This window comes from Mustela lutreola, chromosome 12 (assembly GCF_030435805.1).
Source record: "Mustela lutreola isolate mMusLut2 chromosome 12, mMusLut2.pri, whole genome shotgun sequence".
NCBI lineage: Eukaryota > Metazoa > Chordata > Mammalia > Carnivora > Mustelidae > Mustela > Mustela lutreola.
Window position 1 is genome coordinate 22,232,928 of NC_081301.1, and position 24,743 is coordinate 22,257,670.

The following is a 24,743-nucleotide window of genomic DNA, read 5'->3' on the forward strand; positions in this document are numbered from 1 at the left end:
CTCTTCATAGTGGCCACTAAATTATTCAGTGTGTCCGTTCTTGAGCAGATATGCCTTTAATTTGTAAAGAGATTTATAACTTTACAGTGCTTTCATATTAAGATTTTACAGAATCTGTTCTGAAGATTCGAGCTTTATAGGAACAGCATCAGATTCTGGAAGAAGTTAGGCAACTAAATGCTAGTCACAAAACTAAGTAAATGCCACGGACAGAGTCAGTCCAGTCTTCTGACTTGTCATCTTGTCTTTTTCTCCTCTGCCTGCCACTTCTCAGCCTCACCTACCTTTGACCATGTTACCTCCAGGACTTGAGTTATATCAAAAACTAAGGAGAAGTAGAAGATTCCATTTCTAGAGCTATAGAAGTGTTATATTAAGACATAAAGCCAAGCACTAGCCCAGAAGACATAAACCACAGTTTTCAGGCCTTTTCATTCAATGGATACTTTTCAGTTGGACATATGTATAGATGTGCACATTTGTGTGTGTTTACATATATACAATATATTTTATTTTTTCCCACCCCAAACCCTCCCATGCAATATATTTTATAATACTAGCAGATACTTTAAAATCAGAAGATAGCAGTTTAAAAAAAATTTAACTTTTTTGTCTTCCCCTTGACAAATTGGAATACATTGCAGTTCTGGGTGTGGTTTGTCTCCACTCATGAGAGTTCCCACCTGGCTCATGGAGTCTCCTTTCATGGTCCTAATTGCTATTCTGTAGCGTGATATAGACCAATCATTGGCAGAGCCTGAATGGTATAATCCCTTCCAGTTTATCTTCTGAGCTTCCTTTTTAAACGGTGAATTATCTAGGAGTAGGTTTAGCTGGATGTAATTGAAAAATCTAAAGTACCACTGGCTTAAACACAAAAAGCATTTATTTATGTCTCAAATTGTTTTGGAAATTGTTAGAGGGGCCCCTGGGTGGTTCGGTCAGTTATGGGTCTGCCTTTGGCCCAGGTTACGATCCTGGGGTCCTGGGATCGAGTCCCACATCGGGCTCCCTGCTCAGTGGAGAGCCTGCTTCTCCCTCTACCTGATGCTCCCCCTGCTTGTGCACATTCTTTCTCTCTCTTTCCCTGACAAATAAATTAAAATATTTTTTTTTTTTTAAAGAAAATCGTTAGAAAATTCTAACAGGGCAGGTCTGTGATGTCTTCAGGGGTCTGGAGTCTCTCCTTTCAGGTCTCTGCTCCACCATCTTCAGGTCACCCCAGTGACCCAGCGGTTGAAGATGGCTGTTGGAGCTTCTACCCATCAGGGGCTTATGCCAGACCCCAGGGAGGAAGACAGGGCAAAGACAGTCACATCATTCTTTCAGGAGACTCTGTGGCTATCCACACAATACTTCCATGTAGATCTCATTTGGGACAACTTGGGTTCATGCCCATCCTTGAAGAGGGAGGAGAGGATGGATGCCGAGGAGGTAATGAGCAGGCTTTGCCATTCCAGTGTTCAGAAGAGCCTGTGTCTAACCAGGGACATTTTGGAAATCCTACTTTATTTCTTCCTCAAATGGCACTGGCCTGCCTCAGCTCAAGATGGAAGACTTGGCCCTTCCCTAACTGAAACATCTTCATCCTTGTGCTTGGTTATACTTCTTTTAATAAAAACTGTCAATGTTCCAGAGCAATTCATTTAAATTTTGCCAACAAAAACTACTTACGTTCATTTCCCAGGAGCCAGAAGCTTCTAAATAATATGGCATCTGCTCCCAACGTTCATTTCCCAGGAGCCAGAAGCTTCTAAATAATATGGCATCTGCTCCCAAATAAAATATTATACTAAAAGTGATGGGGGGGAGATGCACACTATAAAATAAAAATCAATATTTTTTACCATTAATTTAGTAAACCCAAGTTAATGTTTCGCAGGAAACATGGTGCTTCTTTGGCTTTTCTAGAATAAGCTGTCCAGTTAAGAGACCTCTACATTACACAGAATTTCCTGTCCGGTATTGTGTCTGCCTTTCCCTGATTTTTGAGACTGTTCTCTAAAGCTCCCAGGCCATGTGAAGAATGGGTTTCTGGCATAGACTCTGCTTATATACAGTAACCTGCTCTGGTTTGGAGGCCAGCTGTGGGTAGGGAGAACTCGGCGAGAGCTGACGGTGTATGTTGGATGTTGTTACAGTGCTCTGCTTGAAGTGAATGACAGTGGTCAGAAGGTAAAATCTGCAACACATTAGTAGATGTATTTACTTATCAATCTTCATAAAAAGATTCTTAAAGTATGCATCTTCTTTGCTATCTGTCCTCCTCATGAGGTCATTCAAGCAGTTGCTGTTTTGTGTAAAGACTTAAGAAGTAAAGATTTTTCAAATTCAGAGCATATATTTCTTTCAGAGCTCTAGGAATCATGAAAGCTCTCCACCTGAGGACAGATTCTCGTTACTATATACATTGCAGTGGTGCTAGCTACCTTGTTTCTAGACGTGAATAGACAGAATCCAAAATTAAGGAAAAACGAACTTCCTACAATATTAGTAGAGAAAAACATTTTAAAGAAAGTTCTTTAAACTTTCTTTTAAAAACTCCATGATTGAATCATTTACTAAGTAAAGCAAGTTTACTTAGTAAATTGACTCAGTCACTGAATAAGTAGAATCCAAGTTGGATATTTTTCCAGTTGTAAGTTGCTGCTAGAGTAAACAAAATATATTTTGAGATACACACATTGGATGCACTATTTCCTTTATTCCTGCTGAACCCCTCCTAATAGACTTCATTGTGTGATGCCCATCCTGCCATACCTGGTTTTAGGTTATATTGGCTGCTAATCCAAAATGTAAGTTTTTTGTTTTGTTTTGTTTTGTTTTTTTACAAAATTTCAAAGATGGTATTTTAAATGTATATTCATGTATGTGGTTAAAATACATACACTTTATTTTCTTCAGATATGAACCTCTTCAAATTTTCATTAGCTCTGCCTCTAAACTCAAGTGCATCCATACTTCCTTACATGTATTAGAGTGAGGTCTCTGCCCTCAGCCAAGGAAAACCTTCCCCCAGGTCTTTCCCCTTCTTTCTTATGTCTTCAAGCTCTTCCTTTCAAGGTAGAACATTCATAATACATCTATATATTTAAAAACTTGGTAGCTTGTTTCCAGAGCAATATGATAAATTGTCAATATGTTAATAGAGTTGTAAAAAACAAATCTGAAAACTAAGTAATTACAAATCAAAGAATTTCTTGTAAAATACTAACTTAAGACATGCTCAAAGATTCTGTAAAAGGATATTCATCCCAGCATTGCTTGAGTAGGAAAAATTTAGAAACAATCTGGCTATGGTTTGGGAGGGCTTAGTAAATTGTACCTTCCTTCACCTCTCCTGAGTTCTAGATCAATTAAATTATAATTCAGCATAAAAGACAGGTGGATAATTGCACATGGCCTTGTCTCCTGCTCATGGAGAATATGACTTTGGTGCACAGCTTCCTAATACTAAATCTTGAAATTAAATGGACTTCCCTCCCCAGGAATAGACAGTTCTGGGCACATGGGAGCTTGCCTTTGTAAAATCGAGAGCGCTCTTTCCCATCAGCCAAAGGCTGAAGAGAAGGGGAGGAGTGACTGGGGAACCCTCTTCCCCAGGAGGGTAACTTGTGGCTGACACTCCACACAGAAAGTAGAGGCAATAACCACCAAGTTCCAACAACTCAAGACGATTTAAAAAAATACTGTATCTACACAGGAATGTATTATAGTCAATTAAATCATATTTTTAAAAAGATTTTATTTATTTATTTGGCAGACAGAGATTACAAGTAGGCAGAGAGGCAGGCAGTGAGAGGAGGAAGCAGGCTCCCTGCCGAGCAGAGAGCCCGATCCAGGGCTCGATCCCAGGACCCTGAGATCATGACCTGAGCTGAAGGCAGAGGCTTTAACCCACTGAGCCACCCAGGTACCCCTTAAATCATATTTTTAAAAACTATTTAATGACAGAATAAGTCAGCATATTACATGAGCTGAAACTTTCTGTGGGTGTTCACCATCAGTTTATAAAACTGTATATATAACATAGGTCCAATTTCATTAGATATACACACTCAGAAAAAACTGTGAAGAAAAATTTTTAAATCTTAACAGAAGTTATCTAGTATATTTACCTATTTAAATATATCCATTTCTACTGTCTTTGAAAAAGTATTTACAGTGAACACGCACTGCGTAGTAGGAAGTAAAACATCCCTGTCCACCTGAGCACAGGCGATTGGAGACCTACCTGAAGGCATAGCCAGAAGTGATGGGGTTCAAGTATGAGCCCCCTTTTATGTTTCAGCTTTTATCTTTTTTTTTTTAAGATTTTATTTATTTATTTGACAGAGAGAGATCACAAGTAGGCAGAGAGGCAGGCAGAGAGAGAGAGAGAGGAGGAAGCAGGCTCCCTGCTGAGCAGAGAGCCCGATGCAGGACTTGATCCCAGGACCCCGAGATCAGGACCCCTGAGCCAAAGACAGCGGCTTAACCCACTGAGCCACCCAGGCACCCTCAGCTTTTATCTTAAATATTCAGGAGAATATTGTGTTCTATTTTCCAATATGGGAATTTAAAAAATAAAATGACATTTTAGGGGCACCTGGGTGGGTCAGTCAGTTAGGTGTCCAACTCTTGATTCTGGCTCAGGTCATGATTTCAGGATCTTGAGCTTGAGCCCAGTGTGGGGCTCTTTGCTCAGTGGGAAGTGGGCTTGAAATGCTCTCTCTCCCTACCCCTCCCTCAAATAAGTAAATCTTTAAAAATAAAATGAAATAATACTTTCACTTATTATCAAGAAATTGAAATGATAGAATTCTAGTCTTGTCTTTATCAGAGAGATGCCAAATGCTGTAGCATTGAGTCTCTTAGGGCTGGAGAATCATACTGGTTTGAAAGTGGCGCTGACCTTTCGATCCTGTCACTCACTCCAGCTGTCCTTCTCTTCTGTCCTGGTGCCACACTGGATCTTGAGAATCCAGACTCACATACAACTCTGCACACAGACAATAGTGGGTTTTTTTGTTTTGTTTTGTTTGGTTTTTTTCCCCACTACTTGGCAAGCTAGTCAATCATTGAGGAGAGGAGCCTGGACAGCTGGCCATGACGTGACACAGAGCAGGGTGTCGAGGCTGCAGATGGTGGACGAAACGGACTCCATCACCTTGCTGAGAGGTCAGGAGAATGTGGCCCTCCTTTGTCTTGTCACACACCAAGAGGGATGCTGACCCACTGCCCTGTCAGTGTCTTTCACTCTTGCTGGTAATCCTCATCAAAGAACATTCTCAAGGAAGAAGGACGCTAACCCTTTAATGTAAATGTAAATGAAAGGGACCCTAACCCTTTCATGTAAATGAAATGATTGCCTCAAAGGACCCATTTTCCTCAATTAATTCTCTAACTCTCTAGCTTCATTTTTTATTGTGGTTCTTTTTTTCTTTGGTCCTGTGCAGTAAAAGAGAATCTGTTTGCCTGCTGTTGTTGATGGAGAAAGTTCAGGCACATTCAGATGTGTTTGATGTGTTTGATGGTGAGTTTTGATCCTGGCATTTCTTTCAACTTGGCTCACACATTTTGACCTACACCAGCTGAGTCATATTTGCAAGCCTTGTCATTTTAATCCTATTTTACGGGCTTTACCTTTCCAAATGAATCTGAAATTCACTTTGAAAGAAATTAAGCAAGTTTTGTTTATGTTTTTCACATTACTCTTTCTCGCCAAGATTGCTCTCTTTTTAGTCACGATTTCCTTCAAAATATGCACACTTGGCTTTTAAATGTTGCTCAGAAGTAATGATTTCAGGCAGTTCTTGTTGGAATCTTCTAGCAATCAAGACACCAAAGTTTAGGCTTTTTGTATCTGGTTGGTAGTAAAAATCTGTATTTTAAATACTGATCTGCAACAGGATGTTATGTGGAACTCACTGTTGTCCCAGATTTGGCAGGATCCGTGGCTTACCCTAAAGAACACTGATCATTCCACATTTTGAAGAGAGCCACCAGTAATTGGGACTGAAACATTCGCTCAGAGTTCACAGCCTGCAGAACAGACCCCACAAAATCAATTCCACCTCACCTCCTGCCCAGGACCCAACTCTAGTCTATACCAGGAGAGAATTTAGGAGCAAGAGGTAAACAGAGACAGAACCACAGCAGGCATTGGGATCCTGGGGGAGAGCAGTGTTCATTCTGAAAGCAGATCTCTCTGTCCCTCACATAGTGTTTTCCTGTCAGCAACTCAGCAAAGAGATGAGCATTTTATATACTGGTTGGAAATTTACTTGGTCAGAAGCTTTCATTTGTCTCTCTGCCTATTTCATGGAGAAGAAGCAAGCCAGAGACATGGCCAGTGTCTCCGTTTTGGATTCACCAGCAGCAGAACCTGAGATGAGGATTCGGGAGCAATTTGCTTCTTTGGGAGATGATCCTAGTCTACTTTGAGGATGCGAGACAGGGAAGGGAACCAACAACAGAAAAGATAACTAGTGCTGAGCCTCACGGGGTGGCCGGTGTAGGTTTCAAGCTTTAGAATGACCACAACTGAGAGGGATCTGTGGCATTTCTGGACCTGTTCTCCTCTGTCACTGTTGGGAGGGGTCCCATGGAGGGCACCGATTCTCTGTCACTGTCACCTCCCCTGCAAGTGGGCAGAGTGGTCTCCAGGCACCAAAGCAAGCCCTCTGATGAAGAGTTACAGATGCTAGTGGTTGGAAGTGTGGGATGTGACAGCAGGGGCATATGGACAGGCTCTGCTGTTGCAGGAAAGAAGGGGCCTCAGGAATGGCCTGCCCTATAGGCACATTATAAAGTCAAGAGGTGAGACTTTTCCATGTATGGAGGAGAACCACGGAAAGGAGCTGAATTAAGTGACTTGGTTGCCCACGAAGCAAGACAACTCCGGTAGTCAGAAGTTATGTAGACTCCTAGAAAGTGGGATCTGAGGAAAGGGGAGGAATTCTCTAAAGAACACACATGGGCCGTCATCTGCTGGTCTACAGACCCATAAAGCACCAGTGGCTTTTTCTTTATTTTGTTTCACTTTCTGCTCTTTCGAAATTTCCGTTATCTCCTATAGTTTCAAGGCATAAGGCCTACTATCAATTTAGTAGGCAGAGGTTGTCGAAGGCCTAGCAACAGAGAACTTTGCAGGGGTTTGCCGAGTAATCGCTAATCACCTATTTAACATGTTTCTAAAATGTGGAGAAATACTGTAGGAGCGTAGCTGATTAAATAAGGAAATGATAGAGAAACAAGGGACGTAATTCCATCAGAGCACCTGTTGTGGAGGTGATGCCTCTCTCCCCTCCATTTGATGACGACAGAGATCATATCTTGTTGGATTTTACATATGCCCCGGGGTAGAAAATGATATTCATTATAACTTTGGAGTTCTGGAAAAGACATATCTCTGGCTATTTAGCATTTTGAATTTTAGTATATCAAGGAGAATATTGTGTGAACGAGGATGGTTATGACATCTTCTCAAAGGACTGTTGAGGGGACGCTTGACTTCTCAAATGATGGATTTTAATAATTCTGTCCAGTTCACTCTTCAGATCACTTTCCCAAGGAAGCAATCCAAAGTGAGTAGACTCTCAGGCAGGTGTGACTCCCTACCTTTTTTCGCCTAAATCTGGTCAAGGGGGCCAACCCCACAACACTTCTGTGGAGAACTCCATGCACTGAGCTCGGAAGGGCATCTACAGGCATCCGAACTGTGAACTCGCATCCCTTCTCCGTATCACTGTCCACACTGCCCTTTTCAGTGTCATCTTTGTAACAGCAAAGGTCAAGCTCTTTTTCTGTTCTTCTGCCCAGGGCATTATCCCCTCCTTCCTGGCTCTGGTGGGATCGTGTGGTCATTGACTAAAGAGTCATAATTTTCCCCAACCCCCTGACCTATCTTCTCAGTCTCCACAAATAGGATTATTTGTTTTCATTCACAGCTTTGAAAAAAATGTTGGCTCCATTGTCTGGTTTATCTGCTTGACAGACATAATTCCAGCAACACGCTAGCAATTTCTTTTACTAATCATGGGAATGGTGATGAGTAATTACTGCTCGTCAGGGACCGCTCTAAGCCCTTTTCCCCATATGAATTCATTAAATCCTCCCAACAGCAAACTCTACCCCAGGTGGTTAGTATTATTATCCCTTAAGTACAGAGGAGGAAACCGGGACACAGAGGACATAAGTGACTTGACCAAAGTTACGCTGCTGGTAAGTTAAGGTACCGAAATCCCCATGTGGGCCGTCTGAGCCAGGGTCTAAATCCTTATCCACTGGGGAGGACTACCCCCTGTTCTGTTGTTGAAGAGCTGCTAGGTGCAGGGTCCTCTGGTACATACCCATCACTGAAGTTCATTGCAAAACGTGAGGCAGAAAGGGCAGCTGCGATGGGGACTCGGTCTGTGGATGACCAAGCAGGCGGCCACCTGGAGCACATGCGGGACCAGGAAGAGTGAACATTTGGAGACTGCCATTTGAATGGACACTCTATAAACTCCTGCTAGTCCCAAGTGGTCGCCCTTTTCTCCCACCCCCTGAACCCCCATGCAGCCCAGCCTCTTATATGCCTCTTTTGTACAATACACTTTCATTGGCTTGGGTCTCCCATCTCATGTGCCTTCACAGCTACGACTACCAGCCATTGGAGAGACCAAGGCCCCTAGGCCATGGTTTGCAGCACCTCTACCTCTGGCCTCTTCCCATTCCTATATTCTTAGGTTTCTCTAATCCATAATAGGTCCTCAACCTCACACTCTTGATTGAAGTACAAACATGACTCAACAGAAGTCATTTTCCTCGTACTAGGTACATCTAGTCCTTCTTTCAAATTATCGTATAGCCTAAACTTTATAAATTTACATGCCAAATCTCCGTACAAAACTTGGTCTTCCAGCTAAATTCAGTTTATCTTAAATCTGGGATACACAATGTTTCCGTGCATCATAATATTCCTTTTTTTTTTTTTTCATGCACCATCCCATTTCACAAAAGAAAAAACAAAATCTCCTTACGACTCTTCTAGTAGTTTCTTCAGGTAAAAAGAATCCTCGCTTTAGCAATTAGCTCCATAATTACCAATGGTTGGAAAAGTCTTCCTTTAAATACCTTTGGTAATGAGCTAGATTTCTTTATGTATCCAGTGCATATTTAGGGAACACTGACACTGTAAGGGTAAGCATGTAATTAAATTTTAAGAATTAGTTAATCCACCAGACTATATTATTCTCAAAGCAATTTTAAAAGCCAACATTTTTGAATGATTACATATATAAATATTGTTAGAGTCACTGAGGGATGATTTAACTTTTTACATATAATAAGTTTTCTAATTTATTTAACGTCAGATCATTTGGGGTTTAACTTCAGGGTTTTTTATTTTAATACATGAAGCACAGAATCTTCTGCTCTAGAATGGTAATTGATGTCATTTATACAAGCCAAAATACAAAACAAAACAAACATAAAAAGAAAAACAAAACAAAGTGTCATTTATTTGGAACGCTAATAAATATCATAATTAAATGTGTTTTTTGATAAATTTAGGATAACTATAAAAAACAAAATACACAGTAGGTTCATGAACTTAAAATCTCCTCTCAACCTCCACCCCCTTTGAACTTCCGTGTGTCCGTATATTTGTGTGGCTTTTTTGAAAGGCTAGGTTGTTCCTGAAGCCCAAATATTTGCAGTATAATGGTTAGATTATCTGTGTCCTTTATATTATCTAAGCTCCTGATAAATTTTTCTTTCATAGATACTATTAATATACCTAATAAGAAGACATCGTTTCTTCCCTGACAATTTTGAATTGTAAGATTTTTCTACTTTCTGAGGAAAAATTTTACGATTGAATTCTCCCCAAAATCTACACTGTTTCCTGGCATTTGATGTTTTTCTGGAAGGACAGTTTGCTCTGATAAATTTTCAAAACTCTTTTTCTACTGGATAAGTCCAAGCGTAGCATTCAATTCTTTCCTTTCTTTGTAGCTCGTTTCTTCTACAGTCTGTGTCAGTCAAAAATCATTTTCACAGAGAACCACATCCATCCTCAGTCCTTTGCCCACCTAGAGAGGCTGCCCCTCTCTGTTTGGATCGAGAGTGGCAATTTAGAGGTTGAAGTGGATCATTTATATTCTTTCTCTTGGAAATTTGGAGTAGGACACAAAAATGACCCGAGGGGGTAGATTTTTTTTTCCTGTCAGTAGGTGGGCAATATAAAGTGAAGACTATGCACAGAGAACCAGAGGCATCCCATCAATGTAAGGAGTGAACAAAGATGGGTTGATAGAAACTGAGACAAGAAACAGCATGGCCCCAGAAGGAAGCAGATGGATGGAAGATCAGAGGGAGTAGCCATTGGTTCCTGCAGCTTGGTTGTTCCTGGTTCCAGTCCCTCTTTAAAAAAAAACAAAACAAAAAACAAAAAAAACTGTATTATTTTAGAGAGAGAGCCCATGAGTGGGAGGGGCAGAGGGAGAGAGGATCTCACACAGACTCCAGGCTGAGCACTGAGCCCCACCAGGGTCTCCATCTTGTACGTTCAAGATCACAACCTGACCTGAGCTGAAACCAAGAGTTGGATGATTAACCAGCTGTGCCACTCAGGCGCCCCCTGGTTCCAGTCCCCTTTGAGGCTCAGTTCTTCTCCTTGCTCTTGGGTTTGGAGAGATATTCCTGTATATTTCCAATAAATTTCCCACTTTGTTTAAGCTAACAAAGTGGATATCCAATTTTTATTGGCAACAAAGTATGTTTAAAACATCTTTCCTAAAAAAATTTTTATCTTGAAACTGTGAAAATACCTTTGAGGGTAATCCTTTACTAACTTCCATTTACAAGTATTTCTCTAAAAACAATTTTTGCTTCTTTTCCTTATTATGAAAGTAATACACCCATTAATTAGTTTTAGATAAAATAGGAAAATATAATAACTATTATAGTTTTGACTCGGACTCTTGTTATGTATATGTGTAAATACATATAGAGTTATATGTAGATCTGTAGTAAAGTTGCAGTCTATAATTTTTAATTTAATTATTTTATTTTAATGAAAAATTTCCCATACTATGAAATTCTCCTAAAATTACCTTTCAAGTATATTTTGTCATGTAGATCTACCACAGTTAAATTTTTAAGTATTACTGGTCAGCTTTTACTACAAAATTCTGCAATTAAAATATTCTGGTGCATCACTCTCAACATCTCCCAGTATTTCCTTTCAATTGGATTGTTTTTTTGAAACATGAATAATTTTTTTGTTACACTTTGATCTCACCCTTGCCTCATTAGATTAGCTAGACTTCTCACATAGAGGTGATGGGTCATTTTTGTCTTCTTCCTGAGTTTAATGAGACTGTTTCAAATATGATTTTTTGCCCATTGGTTTATGATAACTGTGTTATTAAGTAAGTGCTGCTGTTTGTTTTTGCCTCAGTCATTTGTAAAATCATAAACCGATTTCCAAACATCATTTGAGATCATCTTACTTTTTCCTTTACCCTCCTAATGTGAGGCAGATGAAAAAGTTCTATCACATCTTTGACTGTAAGTGCTCTTACTTGGTCATATTGCACAGGCATTTAACATGTCAACTGAAATCACTTTATACATTTATTCATAACAAAACTAACAGTCAAGTTGAATATGATGTTGCTATCTTGTAGCAAATTCACAATTCACTTAAAAATGGTATGTCATTTAGCCCGTTTTCATTTGTATTCAGATTCTGATGTCTTTATGCTCTCCAGATTTTCTTTATTCCTTGTGTGTCTATCGAATGAGTAGTGGAATTCAGCGTTATTAGAAGTTTGTTTATTCTTTTGCCTATTTATTCTGTTGTTTTTTATAGTCTGAAGTTAATCTACTACCCATCAACTCCTGTGCACACCATTTCCCAATTTGATGTACTGTCCCTATGGGTTCATTTGAAAGTGATTTGTGTCCATGTTTAATAACAAAAGCATGTATGTGGGTGGAAAAACTCTGTGACCATAAATCTGAGATTAAGTTCTTTTTTGACCCTCTGGTTCTTCTGTTATTTAGCTAGACTATAACAAATAGCCTAAATGTTATTTGAGCCAAATTTTTTTTTTAGTACTAGAATTTCAGTCTGTGAAGGCTCAGTAAATACTTAAATGAGATATAGTAGATTCCTAAATATGATCTATTTTGTATTACAATATAAACAGGAAAACTTAGTTACTGCAGAATATTCTTCCCAGATAGACTTCTGTCATTATTTTAGCTTTGGCTTATTTGTTTTTAGTTAATGGTTCTATTGTATCATCAAATAGCATAAGTAAAAACCCTAGCATAGTATCTCATATAAAATAGAGGCTCTATTTGGATTTGGTGAAATAAGTAATAATAAATGTAGTATTTATAAGAGTTTTCATTTCACAATTGCAGAAAAGGATTTACTGTAACAACAGTGTTTGGCTTAGAACTTATTCTGCATGTTGAATATTAAGGCATATGTTTATTGATTCTTTCATCCACTGGTTTCATAGTAATTTTTTGATCATCAGTTGGGTGAAAATAAAATAGTTAATTCTTGCCTTAGAGTATCTTACATTTAGCTTGGGGATAAGCCAGATAAGTTAACTATAATTATGGTGGGCTAAGTGTAATGGAATGTTGAGGGAACACTGAGTTGGATTTAATATGCACAGCAGAAGAATTTGGGAGAATTTCAAAGATAAGGTGAACTTTAATCTGGATTTTGAAAGGCAATTAAAAGTAGAGGTAAACATGTTAGGAGATGGGACAGATTTAAGAACTTCCAGGTATAGCAAACATAAGGAAAGAATGGTATGTTCCAAAACCTTCCAATAGATCCCTGCGATGAGAAGACAGTGTGAGAGGTAGTTCGGAGAAGTAGGCAGGAGATGGGGTGTGGTGGAGATGTGGCTGGAAGTATAGGACTGATTAGTCTAAGGACATGTAAAGAAATTTACACTTTACAGATAGAGGGAAAATAATGGAAGTTTTAAAACATGATTGGATTAGTATTTCAGAAAAATAGCCTTAAGGGTAGGTCAGAAAATGAATTCAAAGAAGAGCAACCTCACCTGGAGACCTTAAAGTAACTCTTGCTTTTCAATCATCCAGACAGAAGTACTGAACTGAGGCTAGAACAATAGGATTTCAAGGTATGTAGATAATTCAGAAGTGAAAGGTATAGGTCTGGATGGATGACTGTAGATGATAGATCAGAAAGGAGGCGCCCTAATCGCTCCTAGATGCAGACTTGTACAGTGGGATAGATGATGGTGCTACATTTGATGTATCTTGAATAAAGGAGAAAGGAACCCTTCTTTGTGCATGGAGAGGACATGTTGAGTTTGAGATTCCTGTGGAACATTCAGGCAGAAAGTTCCACTGGATCAATGGGACTTCACCTTGCGAGTTAAAGAGTTTGATTTGATGTAGATTTAGGAGTCATTATCTATAGGTAAGACTCCCAAGTTCCGAGTTCATATGACATTTCTCAGGGGAAGAATAGAGAGGAGAAAGTAAAAATTTAGAAATGATACAAAACTACAAAATAGAAGTTGATATAACTCCCTGAATACAACCAGGAGATAGTCAGCATTTTGATGTGTATACTGTCAGCCATACAAATACATATATGTCCACACATGCAGTCCAGGCACACATACATGTGCACTAATATAAAATCATCATATTGGGTTACCTACTTTAAAAATGTATTATTATGCAATAGTATTATTTTAATGATATTTCATGATTGCCCTGTAATTTCCTTAAACAGTACCTATTGTTTGAATTTTATACTGTTTCCGTTTCTTTATATTGCAGATTATTCTGGGATACACATCTTTTTAATTTTTTCCCCTGTGTATCCATGGTTATTTCCTGAAGATAATTTTAGATGAAGAGTTTTAGTTCAAATTGTGTGAAATTTTTAAGACTTGTCATTTTGTCACTGTACCCCAAATATTACGAGTCCATGTGGCATCCCCAGTAGATACAGCTGTTTCCTCATAAATTTTACAAAATTTTAATTAAAAAGATCTTTGGCTATTTGGGAAGTGAAAAAAATAGTATTACTGTTATTTAACTCACATTATTCTGATTTAGTGAAATTAAATGTTTTTCCCATTTTTCTGACAGATAGAATTTTTTTTTTTTTTTTGGTCTATTTTCTTTGGTCAAAACACTCACTTATATTTCTGTTATTTTTCTCTATTTTTCCTTAGAAATGTGTGAAAGATTTTTATAAAGAGCTTAATACTTTATTTGGTAGCCTTGATGAATGCATTTTCCAGTTCCTTATTTTCTAATATTGATTGTTTGAGAAGGGGCAGAAACTTTAAGAAGTGTAATATTTATTTTGGTTTTGTGTCTTGTTGCCTTGGCTGGAAATATCCAAAGGATTTTTAAATAATAGTGAAAATATTTAGAATTGCGGATTTACTTCCCATCTATATCAGAAATTTGCAAGTTTTTCACAATTAAGCCTGATTTAAATTGTTGCTTTGAGAAAGAAAATCTGTTTTATTAATAAGGCATCTCATTCTTAATTTTTTATTTATTAAAATAAGCAGAAATTAATTTTATTAAATAACTTTTAGCATCTTAGATTATTGTTTTATTTGGTACAATTATTGTGTTGTATTACAACAAAAGGTTTACTGATTCTAACCAATTTTTGCTTTTGAGTAATAAGCCTTATTAAACATAGGACAAAGATTCTTTGAATATTATTTGAATTTAATTTGGAAGCATTTATTTGGAATGTGTTTCTATGGTTATAAGTGAGACAAGTCAGCAGCTTTGTATGCTAAAGTTTGTACTAAACTGTTCGAATTTCTGACATTTCATCTCACTACCACCAATGTGGATTTCTAAGTCTTTCCTTGTATTTTGGCTTTCCTTCATAATTTTTTTTATAAAATCCCTCTGTACCTACCCTTGTCCGTTTTCTTCTTCGCCTGTTCTCTTTCTATAGCTTTCTGTTCTTGTCCTCATAGAGGCTGTGACTTTCTAAGTCCTTGTGATGCAAACACCATTGCACTGTGCTTATTTTCTTCCTATCTTGATATTAAGTTGTGTGTTCTTCTAAATCTTCAAGTTGTTTTTTGCAGATCTTGGGTTGACAAGAGTATTCTGATGGGCCTGTTCTTGGATTTTGGTAATTTTTTCTTCTGGGATGAGGATCTATCTATTCTGCCTTGCACTCTCCTATAGAACCCCTCTATCCAGCGGCTTCTTTGAAAAGCTTCTGCCAAGTAAAATAAAGCTAGGATGTAAGCTACAGAGAGAGTACAGGAATTCACTATGAAAGATAGAACGAAATCCTAGAAAGCGTTTGTCCCATGCCTGTAAGTAAGTAAAACAGTGAAATGAGGATGAGACCCGAGGGGATTAAACAATAGACCGACATGGGAACAAACCATGTGCCAGAGAAAGAAGTCTTGTCACAAGAAAAATAAAATGCAATGCCAGGATTAACTCTTAATTAGAAGCACAGAGGAGGAGACTCAAGAGTATGTAAACTGCAAACAGGGGTGGGGGCGTGGCTGCAAGGGCCAGCGGGAGTGGGGGGGTGGTAGGGGGGGATGGGGGGGGGATAGGGAAGAAAAGCTTCAGACATTTCCACCAAACTCAGAAGGAAGGAAGATGAGATAAACATGAAGAAAAAGGAGAGAATATTCGAAGTCCAGAAAATAATGAACCAATAGGCAAAGAACTTGTTTCCCCCAGAAAGTACAGAACCGTGAACATTGCTTCAACTGAAGAATATTTGAGTACCCAAATTAAAAATATTTACTGAGTAACAGATGCAGCTTGGTGAAATCTTAGAATTTGAAGGATAAGGGAAGTATTACAAGTAGCTTCTGGTGTCTTGTTTGTACTTAACATTTCCTAACAAGGAAAAAAAAAATACGTGTGGAAAACAAGTTGAAATACTGAAAATATTTACTCATTTCTGGCCCCCTGGAGGAGAGGGGCTCTGATAATAGTCACAGTAGATATTAACTTAAAGAAACAACTTCTTTCAAGGATGACTTAGGAGCTTCTCCAGTTAGCATCCTTAGGCACGTGGGGCCGTGGCAGATAACCACAGGGTTGTGCTGCAGATAGACTGTAGTCTTTCTACACGTATTTTAATTAATGGAGCCCCAGGGCAAATATGGTCCCCACGCCAGATTTGTTGTGACTTCTCTTCTCCTTTCAAGACCATTTTTCAAAGCAGTTCCCTTGTGGCCTGACTTGGGGGTAGGGGTGGGGTTGCAGTCTTGTGTAATGGTGATGGATCTCGGGTGTTAGAACAATGTTACACAACCCTGCATTTTTATCATTCTAATGACTTTTTGCTGGACAAGGGGAGCTTACTTCCCTGCCAGATATTTATACCAGCTAATCAGAGGCTTGATACAATACAGATGGTGATAACCTTTTGCCTTACGATGTCCACGTTGCCTGTTTTTCTTAGGCAGCAGAAGGTTTGCCTCATTCAATATTCTGGACCAGAAGGTTCTATTTCTTGCAATGCCTTACAAGGGTAGCAGATGATGTAAACTATTTCAGGAACCCTGAAAGGAGAGTCAAGTGCCAGGCCTCTACCACATTCCACAAACATTACCACAGATCTATTTACTTCTTAGGTCTGTGGGATGAAAATGTTTTTATTGAATTATGTTTTAATTCAAGTATGATGAAGCACAAAGATTGGGGGAAGGGGGTAAAATATTTTCAGTAAATCATCCACTCCTCCTCTGTCTTTTAGAGTGCATTCCAAACCCAGATCTTGTGTAATTCTTCACTTGGACTAGTAGTCCTGCTATTCTTCTGACTATTTTAAGCTTAATATATTGTCTTGCCAACAGATATAATGGTTCCGGTAAACACTTACCAATTCCCTGCAAGAAGAGAAGAAAAATGGAATCCCAGCTTAATGTAATTTGCACGGAATGAGTAGTACAGCAGGAAAGCTCCTCAATCCTAACCTGAATGTTAAGGAATATCATTGACGTGAGCTACAATTAATATTATAAAATAGTATTTGTGCAGTAGGACAGTAAACACACAAGAAGAAAATCTCATCTTTTTTTGTACCAAACTGTACAAAATGAAATACGTTTGTGCACACGAATATTCTGTACAATTCTGCTGCTCCCTCAAGACCAACTCTTTTTCAACTGTCTTCAGAGTATCCTAGAGTTTGTCCACTCACTCCCTCATTAATTCATTTATCAAATAAATATTTACAAATGCATACTCTGTGCCAGACAAGTCCAGAATACCACGCTGAAGAAGTCAGTTTGCTTTTTTCCTTCCTTCTACTTCCATCCAAATTCTCCCTTTCTTAGTGTCTTGCATAGAGTTTCCTTCCACGGTCTTGTGGAAGAGAGAGTAATCAAGAGGAGCAAAATCCTATGGGAGTGTTTGTGGAGGTTAGGTTGTGATTCAGAGTGGAACAGCCCAGAAAGAGAGAGTTTATCACATGGTAAAGAGCAAGGCCAGTGTAAACACAAGCTGCCCCGTCTTGTTGGAGTACGAGAACTAGGAGCTGCCCTTGGAAGCCTGAAGTATATCTCTAAAGACAAACTAATACCTCACTTCATGCCGCCCATCACAAATGATTGGATTCCCTACCAAGAGGTGGTCCTGAATGAAAAAATCATGTGTGTGTGTGTGTGTCTATCTCTGTTCTTTCCAAGTATTATTTATATCGATAGGGCTTTTCCCCCTGCATATGTACTAACTGAAAATATAAATGTTCATACACATTTCAATGTAAATGCATATGATAAAAGGTAAATATGTATGATGCATTGAAATCCCCTTCAATTGTTACTGTTCTTGACACTCGGATTGCCATTTATTTGGCCAGGAGGAGCTCCTTCATACTGGTTTCTGATTCTCTTTGGTCCTTAGCGGTAGTAGGCTTTTGAGAGCGGGAGGTAAAGTGTCTGAATACTTCTCAAATTGCTGACTTTCCAGATGTTTTCCAGAGTCATTTTTAGTTTCCTTTAATTGTCTTTAAGTTCAGATTTAGCGGCTTTATCTAATTAGCTCACAAACAGTAATAAAGTTTGGTAAGAGTTATTAAATTAGAGTCAGTCACTCGAATTCTCTACTAATGAAGACATGGATCATATAATCTGAGACAATCTGGAGCTTTTAACTGCGTCCACCCCTTAAATGAATTTTATTTTATTTTTTTAAATCTCATCATCTCCTTTTAATTTTAACAAAACCTAGGATATATACTTGTCGTTCTTCCTAACTACCTTCTGAATATACTTGAATTACCGCTAAATAGACACTGAATTCTTTCTAAGAACTTGTCAGAAAATATACGCTGGCACTTCTTCACCTTTCCAACCCACTTCTGATGGAAAGCAGCAACAGCAAATTCCATTACGACACCTGATTCACCACTGGACTCCTTGTGCTTTTTGCAGTTTATGTTATAAAGCGTCATGATGTGACAATAAATAGATGTCTTTAATAAGAAGGTTTCATTTTCCCCTTCTGTCTATAGAGAAGGGATAGATTATAAAGCATAACTCACTTGTCCTAAAATAGTAAAGCCCAAGTGTCAGATTGAATAAATCTGTATTTTCTCAGAAAGATAGGACAGCATCAAAAATGGCTGATTTTTTGCTAATACCGGGTGGTCCACAAAAGATGAAGGATTGAGTGAATTCTGGAGGAGTTTTGGAGGAGCAGTGGAAAAACAAACATGGGAAGTAGGTTGGCCATTATTAACTCTGGAAAAGTCATTTTCTGTTAAATTTTCTTCTGATTAGACTTGATATATGATCATGAGGTGGTTCAGCTAAGTAGGTAGATAGGGAGCTAGATGGATATACTTGGAAATAGATACATAGGACTCACATTTTTCTCATTTGTCGAGTGCCTGAAAATTCATAAAAATAACATAACAATAAATGATAATATGAATAAAATTTCATTCCATAAGCATTTGCTGCTCTTCATTAACAAGGTGCGCAAAGGTGATGAGGATGCTGTCACTGATGACAATGATACATTTTAAGTGCTTTTAGGGTTTTTTGTGGGTCATTGAGAAGGTCATCGTAGGCGCTGGTCTGTGTCTGTTTCTGTTTTACTCTCATTGATCAGGGTTTATTCTTCACTCTCGTGACATGCTAATGATCTTCACAAATGCTGTTCTATATAAGAGGGGAAACACATAGTACGCTGACACAATGCAGACTTATACTAACTTCCTTTATTTCATTACAGCAAATTCTTCGTCACTCTAGAGAAAACTCAACAAAAGTTATATTCCTCATTACCGACGGATATTCCAATGGGGGAGATCCCAGGCCAGTTGCAGCATCTCTGCGAGATTTTGGAGTGGAGATCTTCACGTTTGGCATATGGCAAGGGAACATTCGAGAACTGAATGACATGGCTTCCACCCCAAAGGAGGAGCACTGCTACCTGCTCCACAGTTTTGAAGAATTTGAGGCTTTAGCTCGCCGGGCACTGCACGAAGGTGAGGCAAACCCAGTGGCATGACATGATGATTTTAATGGGGGTTCCTTCTCTCCTACTGCTTGAAGCTTGTTGGAGGGTAACAGCAAACCCTGTAAAGTCTTCCCTGAGCATGGTGCCCGTGTGTCCTTGGTGTATTGGGAGATGTGCTGAACTTCATAAATAGACGTGACAGTCTGACTCGCAACAAGAGTGTTTGTTTTGCTTTATTTGTTTTGTAACAGCCAGAATGGTTTTCACTAGACTGTCCATATGCTCCCACCTGGAACTGTTAGAATCAATGGAATGAATTTAGGTGTGTTTTGAGGCCACACACAGAGCAGGAAGCCTTGACTTAGATCTATTTATAGTCTTCTGGAAGAATGAAGTAAACGTGCTGAGACAGACATAGTGAATCTCACCAGAGTGTTTCCAGAAATACACATGAAGATAAAGGGACAATAAATACTTAACACGTACTTCTTGACCTGGTGGTCTGAAGACTCATGTGCTTACGCATATGTTGAAGAGCATTACCCCAACAAGTAATGAAGTCCGTAAACCTATTCATTAGAGTTTGCTCTACACCATTTATAAGGGTGTTTAGTTGTGTGGTGTAGGTTACATGGACTTCCAGGCGTCATATGGGCATGTGTCTTGGTAAGCCCCCCAGGAAAGTAAAATTGGGAAGGATTGACAGGAAATCCAGCCTCAGACCAAAACCATGCATCGAGTTAGGCTTGATCCTTGAAGGTATCCATGTGAAAGATTTAGGTTCATGGGCAAATCATGGCCATATGAGGTTTCAGGCAATTAGTGATATTCGTAAGAAGGAGATCAGCCCTATCATAGTTCCAAGAGAAGTGCTTAAGAGCAGGATCTCAGACTAGCTATGGATACAGCAAAAAATTTAAGTCACCTACTTGTGGAGTGGCTTTTGGCAAATTCTTTAGCTTTTACCCTCTTTAAGTTTCTTGTTAATTGAATAGGATATGAGAGTAGAACCTCCTCTATAGGAGTGTCGCAAGGCTTAAATGGATTAGTACATATAAAGTGATTAGAAAAGTTACTGAGGGCTTATTATCCACAGGCCTCATTAACCATCCTCTACTATTCTTACCATAGGCAATTTATTTAACGTCTACAAGCCTCACTTCATCTGCTTTTAAAATGGAGATATTATAATGCATACCATATGGTTTTGTCAAAAGGATTAAATAAAATATTTAAATATTACTAAGTGTAGTGTTATCACATAGCAGAAATTCAGTAACTGTGGGGCTTCCTTTATTTCTCCTTTTCTCAGGGAAAAGTGGTATGTTGAGTGCGAAGGCCAGGTGGCTGTTACTAGCTGGGATTCTGAAATCATGGGTGTTACCTGCTATGTTCTACAAGACTAATTTCCAGTCCTACCATCCTTCTGCTTGTAGGATTGGAGCCTTATAGAACCCTAATGCCAAGTTGACCCAGAAGCTGAGTTGGGACAGAGTGTTCTTTTGGTTACAGTATTGCAACAGAGTTTTAAAAGGCATCACTTTTATTACAATAAGCAAATATCTAGAATACATAATTCTCTGATCAGGTTTCCAGATTTGGTAAGGGAAGATCCTCTTCCTATTGCAAAGACATGATCAACTCAAAGGAAATGAGCCTCATATTCCCTGCCTTTAAGTCCTCTGAAGCTACTTTCAATTTGGATGGATCCACTTTTGGTCTCAAGACCATCCATGTTTCTGGCCATACTCAGTAGACCTGGGTTACAGAATAATAGCTTTCCCCATGCGTAACACGTATACTTACCTCTCTCAGACCTGGATGCCAGTGTACCAGTGTTGGTAGCTAGATCTTTCTTGGTCCTACATTACTCTACTGCCAGACAATCCTGTGGCCCAGTGCCTCAGAGCTAAGTGTGCATGTTGCAGACCTTTACCTATACCACAGTCTCGTAGATGGAGCTTTAATTGAGTACCTGATTATACCAGCCTCTTTTCCTTGTGGCTGGAATCCTCTCTTTACTTTGCCCCTGGTGTATAGTTCAGACTCTTAAGACATAGACACAGATGTTGCATAAATGAGGCTATCACCAGTCTTCTTTCTGGGTGTTCTGTTGCAGTGCATGTGTCTTGCTCGGACTCACACATTTGAATTCCTGTGAGGGGCCCATCACTCTATCTGGGCCCAGCACCCACCCAGGGATTTGGACTAAGACTTCTGAACTTCTTCAGCAGAGTGAACAAAACTTATTATTTGCCTGATTCCAGGCCATCCATTCTGGATCGATATTCAACCATACCCTGCCCTGTTAAGTCACTTTCTGAACAACCCTGCCTGAGTTAATGATTTCCCAGCATGCCTCACTTCAGAACATGGCTGACGTCATCAATATGATCTCCAGTCACATAAAACATGAGAAGTTACTTAACACTGAGAAAGAAGCCATCTCCTGGTTCTATTATTAAGTTCGTGTGGTGCTGCTAAGTCTTCATCCAATAACTATAGAAGTGATGATAATCTGTTCTTAAGCCATTAACTCATAATCCAAACCCTTATGCAGCGGTCAAGATTATAATTTTATTTATCTTTTTGAAAAAGGGTTTTGGAAATCTAGTTCTGCTGCCTGACCTCATATTGTGGCAGTGGAACACTGCTAGTGTGGAAGCCAGGAGAGTGACCTGGGGAACCGACTATATTACTTCCTGCTGCATCTGGAGATTCCTCGCCGCCGAAGGGCTTAATTCCTGCCTGACCCCGTGTGGCCTTGAGAGCTTACGAGGAGGTCCCAGCCTGAAGTGACTGCACTGGCTGAAACAAAGTCCCAGCCTGTGGTCATGGGCAGGACACACTTGCATATTTGGGTGGGAGGGGTGGGCCGTTGGGAATTGGACGGATATGAAAAGCTATTTTCTCCAATTTGCACCTCAGTTTTCACAACTGGAGAATGTACCATTGAGCTGCTAATTTGTTTTTTATTACCCTGTGTCATCAACAGATCTGCCTTCTGGGAGTTTTATTCAAGAGGATATGTCCCATTGCTCGTATCTGTGTGAAGCTGGCCAGGAGTGCTGTGACCGCATGGCGAGCTGCAAATGTGGGACACACACGGGTCAGTTTGAGTGCATCTGTGAGAAGGGGTATTATGGGAAAGGTCTGCAGTACGAATGCACAGGTGAGTTTACAGTTTGGGTGTAATTGTATCAGTTATCTGCTGTGTAAAAAAAGCTCTCCGATCTCAGTGGCTTAACACATTTATTTATTGGTTGGTTGGTTGGTTGGTTGGTTGATGTATGTGTGCGTGTATTTATTATTGTTCATGAATCTGTGGGTCAGTTGGGCAGCTTCTTTAGTCTCAGCTGTGCCAACTCAAACCGTGTCATTAGCTAGAAGTTGGGTAGGCTGCCTCGCTGATCTTAGCTGGGTTTTTCTACCTATTTGGGGATCAGCTGGCTGGAACCTGGTCTACAACCACTTTGTCTATGACACGAGATTAGTCTTTAGGGGGCCTCTCAGATGCTATCACGCTATCCTGGGCTTGTTTACAAGGTGGTGAGTGAAGTCCCAAAGGAGGAAAGGAAGTTTGCAAGGCCTCATAAAGCCTTGATGTTCCTAGATTTGGGAAAGGAAGATTTGGGGTCTTCTGTTATAACCGATCAATAACCAGATCCGTCCTATAGCCACCTAAGCCAAAATATGCCTTAGTCTCTGTAGGAGACTGAGGCTAGTGGGATTCTGGTTCTCAGGCAAGAATGTGTGGGATTGCCACAAAAAAATGCAACATTTGTGTGATGACCTTTCAGCTCCTCACAAGCCTCCGCAAAGGGACATCAGAAAGCTTACTTCAAGTGACATCACTTCACAGTAGAATTTACCACATCAACATTGTCAAGTTACCTGCTCTAGATTTCCTCACAAGAGGATCTTTATATTTCTAATATTTTATTAGCAAGGCCAAGAAGAGCAATTTAGGACTCCGGTGTTTTACATTATATTTTAGGAAATACTTCTAAGTAATATTCTCCTAATCTTTAGAAGTGGTATAGGGCTTTCTGTGATACCATTTTGTTTGTTCTGTTTTACCTAAAAGGCAGCATTGCTGTTTGGGAAGAATGTAATTCTCATGGAAATGAACAGCCACCAGGAAAAATTGAGGAGCAGTTGGTTTACTTTACACTGTACCATGTGGTCTTTCGCTGCCTGTTTCATATGAACATTATTTTATTCTGACATTTGGAAGGTAGGTAGGCCTGCTCAACAGCACAGAAAGGAGTCTCTTCCCTGTCTACGTGACCTGCTGTCTCTCTTTCCTGTTTTCTCCTTCTAGGACATTTCCTTTTGTGTTCTTCTTTTATTCTCCATTATTCCCGTTGCCCCTCAGTTCCCCTCCTTTAATTTCTCCTTCCTCCCCTGGCCCTGGTCCCAGCGGGCAGACACATACTTCCTAGGTCCAAGCGTCCGTGCTCACCCAGCAAATCACTCCTTTCTTGGCTCTGCTCCTACCCCACCCAGCAGGAATTCTCATTTGAGCAGAAGAAAAGGGGAAAGAAATCAGCCCAACTGCCTCTGAGTTGGCAAAATGCCTCCCCTGGAATCTTCCCACACTTTCATCAACAGCCCGGCTTGGCACCCTCCCCAACACCCCCTCCTTTCCCCTCCTCCCACCCTAGCCCACCAGACACAGGCAGAAGCTCTCATTTTCTTTGCTGCATGCTGTAGTCAGCAAGTCTGCTTTCCGTGTGGTCGTAGACTGATCCCTTCCTTGCCAACAAGCCACTGCCGGGTGGCTGCCCGACAGCCTCAGCCACGCTGGGCTGTAGCTCCCCCTGCTCCCCAGCCCTGTAATCTCACACCCCAAGGGATAAGTGGCAGGGAGATGGGGGCAGTTCACAAACCCACTACCCCTGAAGTAGCTGTGGCGGCTCCTGGTCATACATTCCAGGCTGAGAGGCACAGCGGTCTGTAATATATGTGAGATTGGGTGGGCCTGGCAGCAGAGCCCCAGAGAGGGGACAGAAGTCCTTTTGCAGCTGGCTCTTGCCAAGAACACCAAGCACAAAAGGATTCATTTATCCACCCCTTCTCCTAAATGAGTAAGCCTCAGCTTACCACTTCGTTTCATGCAGATTTAAATGAGATATAGTTGCATCCATACACACATTCACATTGTCACCTTTAGTATTTATTGCTAAGGGTTAGGAAAGGCATGCTGGAACCTCAAGGTGTGTGCTGTGATTTGTATACTTGTAGGAGACTGCACCCATCACTGGCTTCTCCTACAT

The 24,743-nt window shown here is 39.9% G+C and overlaps 1 protein-coding gene across 4 annotated transcripts in view; it reads left to right on the top strand.

Annotated features, from left to right (window-relative positions):
- Positions 1–24,743, top strand: part of SVEP1 (sushi, von Willebrand factor type A, EGF and pentraxin domain containing 1) — a 180,214-nt gene that overhangs the window by 6,526 nt on the left and 148,945 nt on the right. For all 4 annotated transcript variants that reach the window (XM_059143460.1, XM_059143462.1, XM_059143461.1 and 1 more), the window contains exons 2-3: positions 19,237–19,492; positions 22,460–22,636. In XM_059143460.1, the coding sequence (XP_058999443.1) occupies positions 19,237–19,492; positions 22,460–22,636 (433 nt within the window). The remainder of the gene's footprint in view (positions 1–19,236; positions 19,493–22,459; positions 22,637–24,743) is intronic.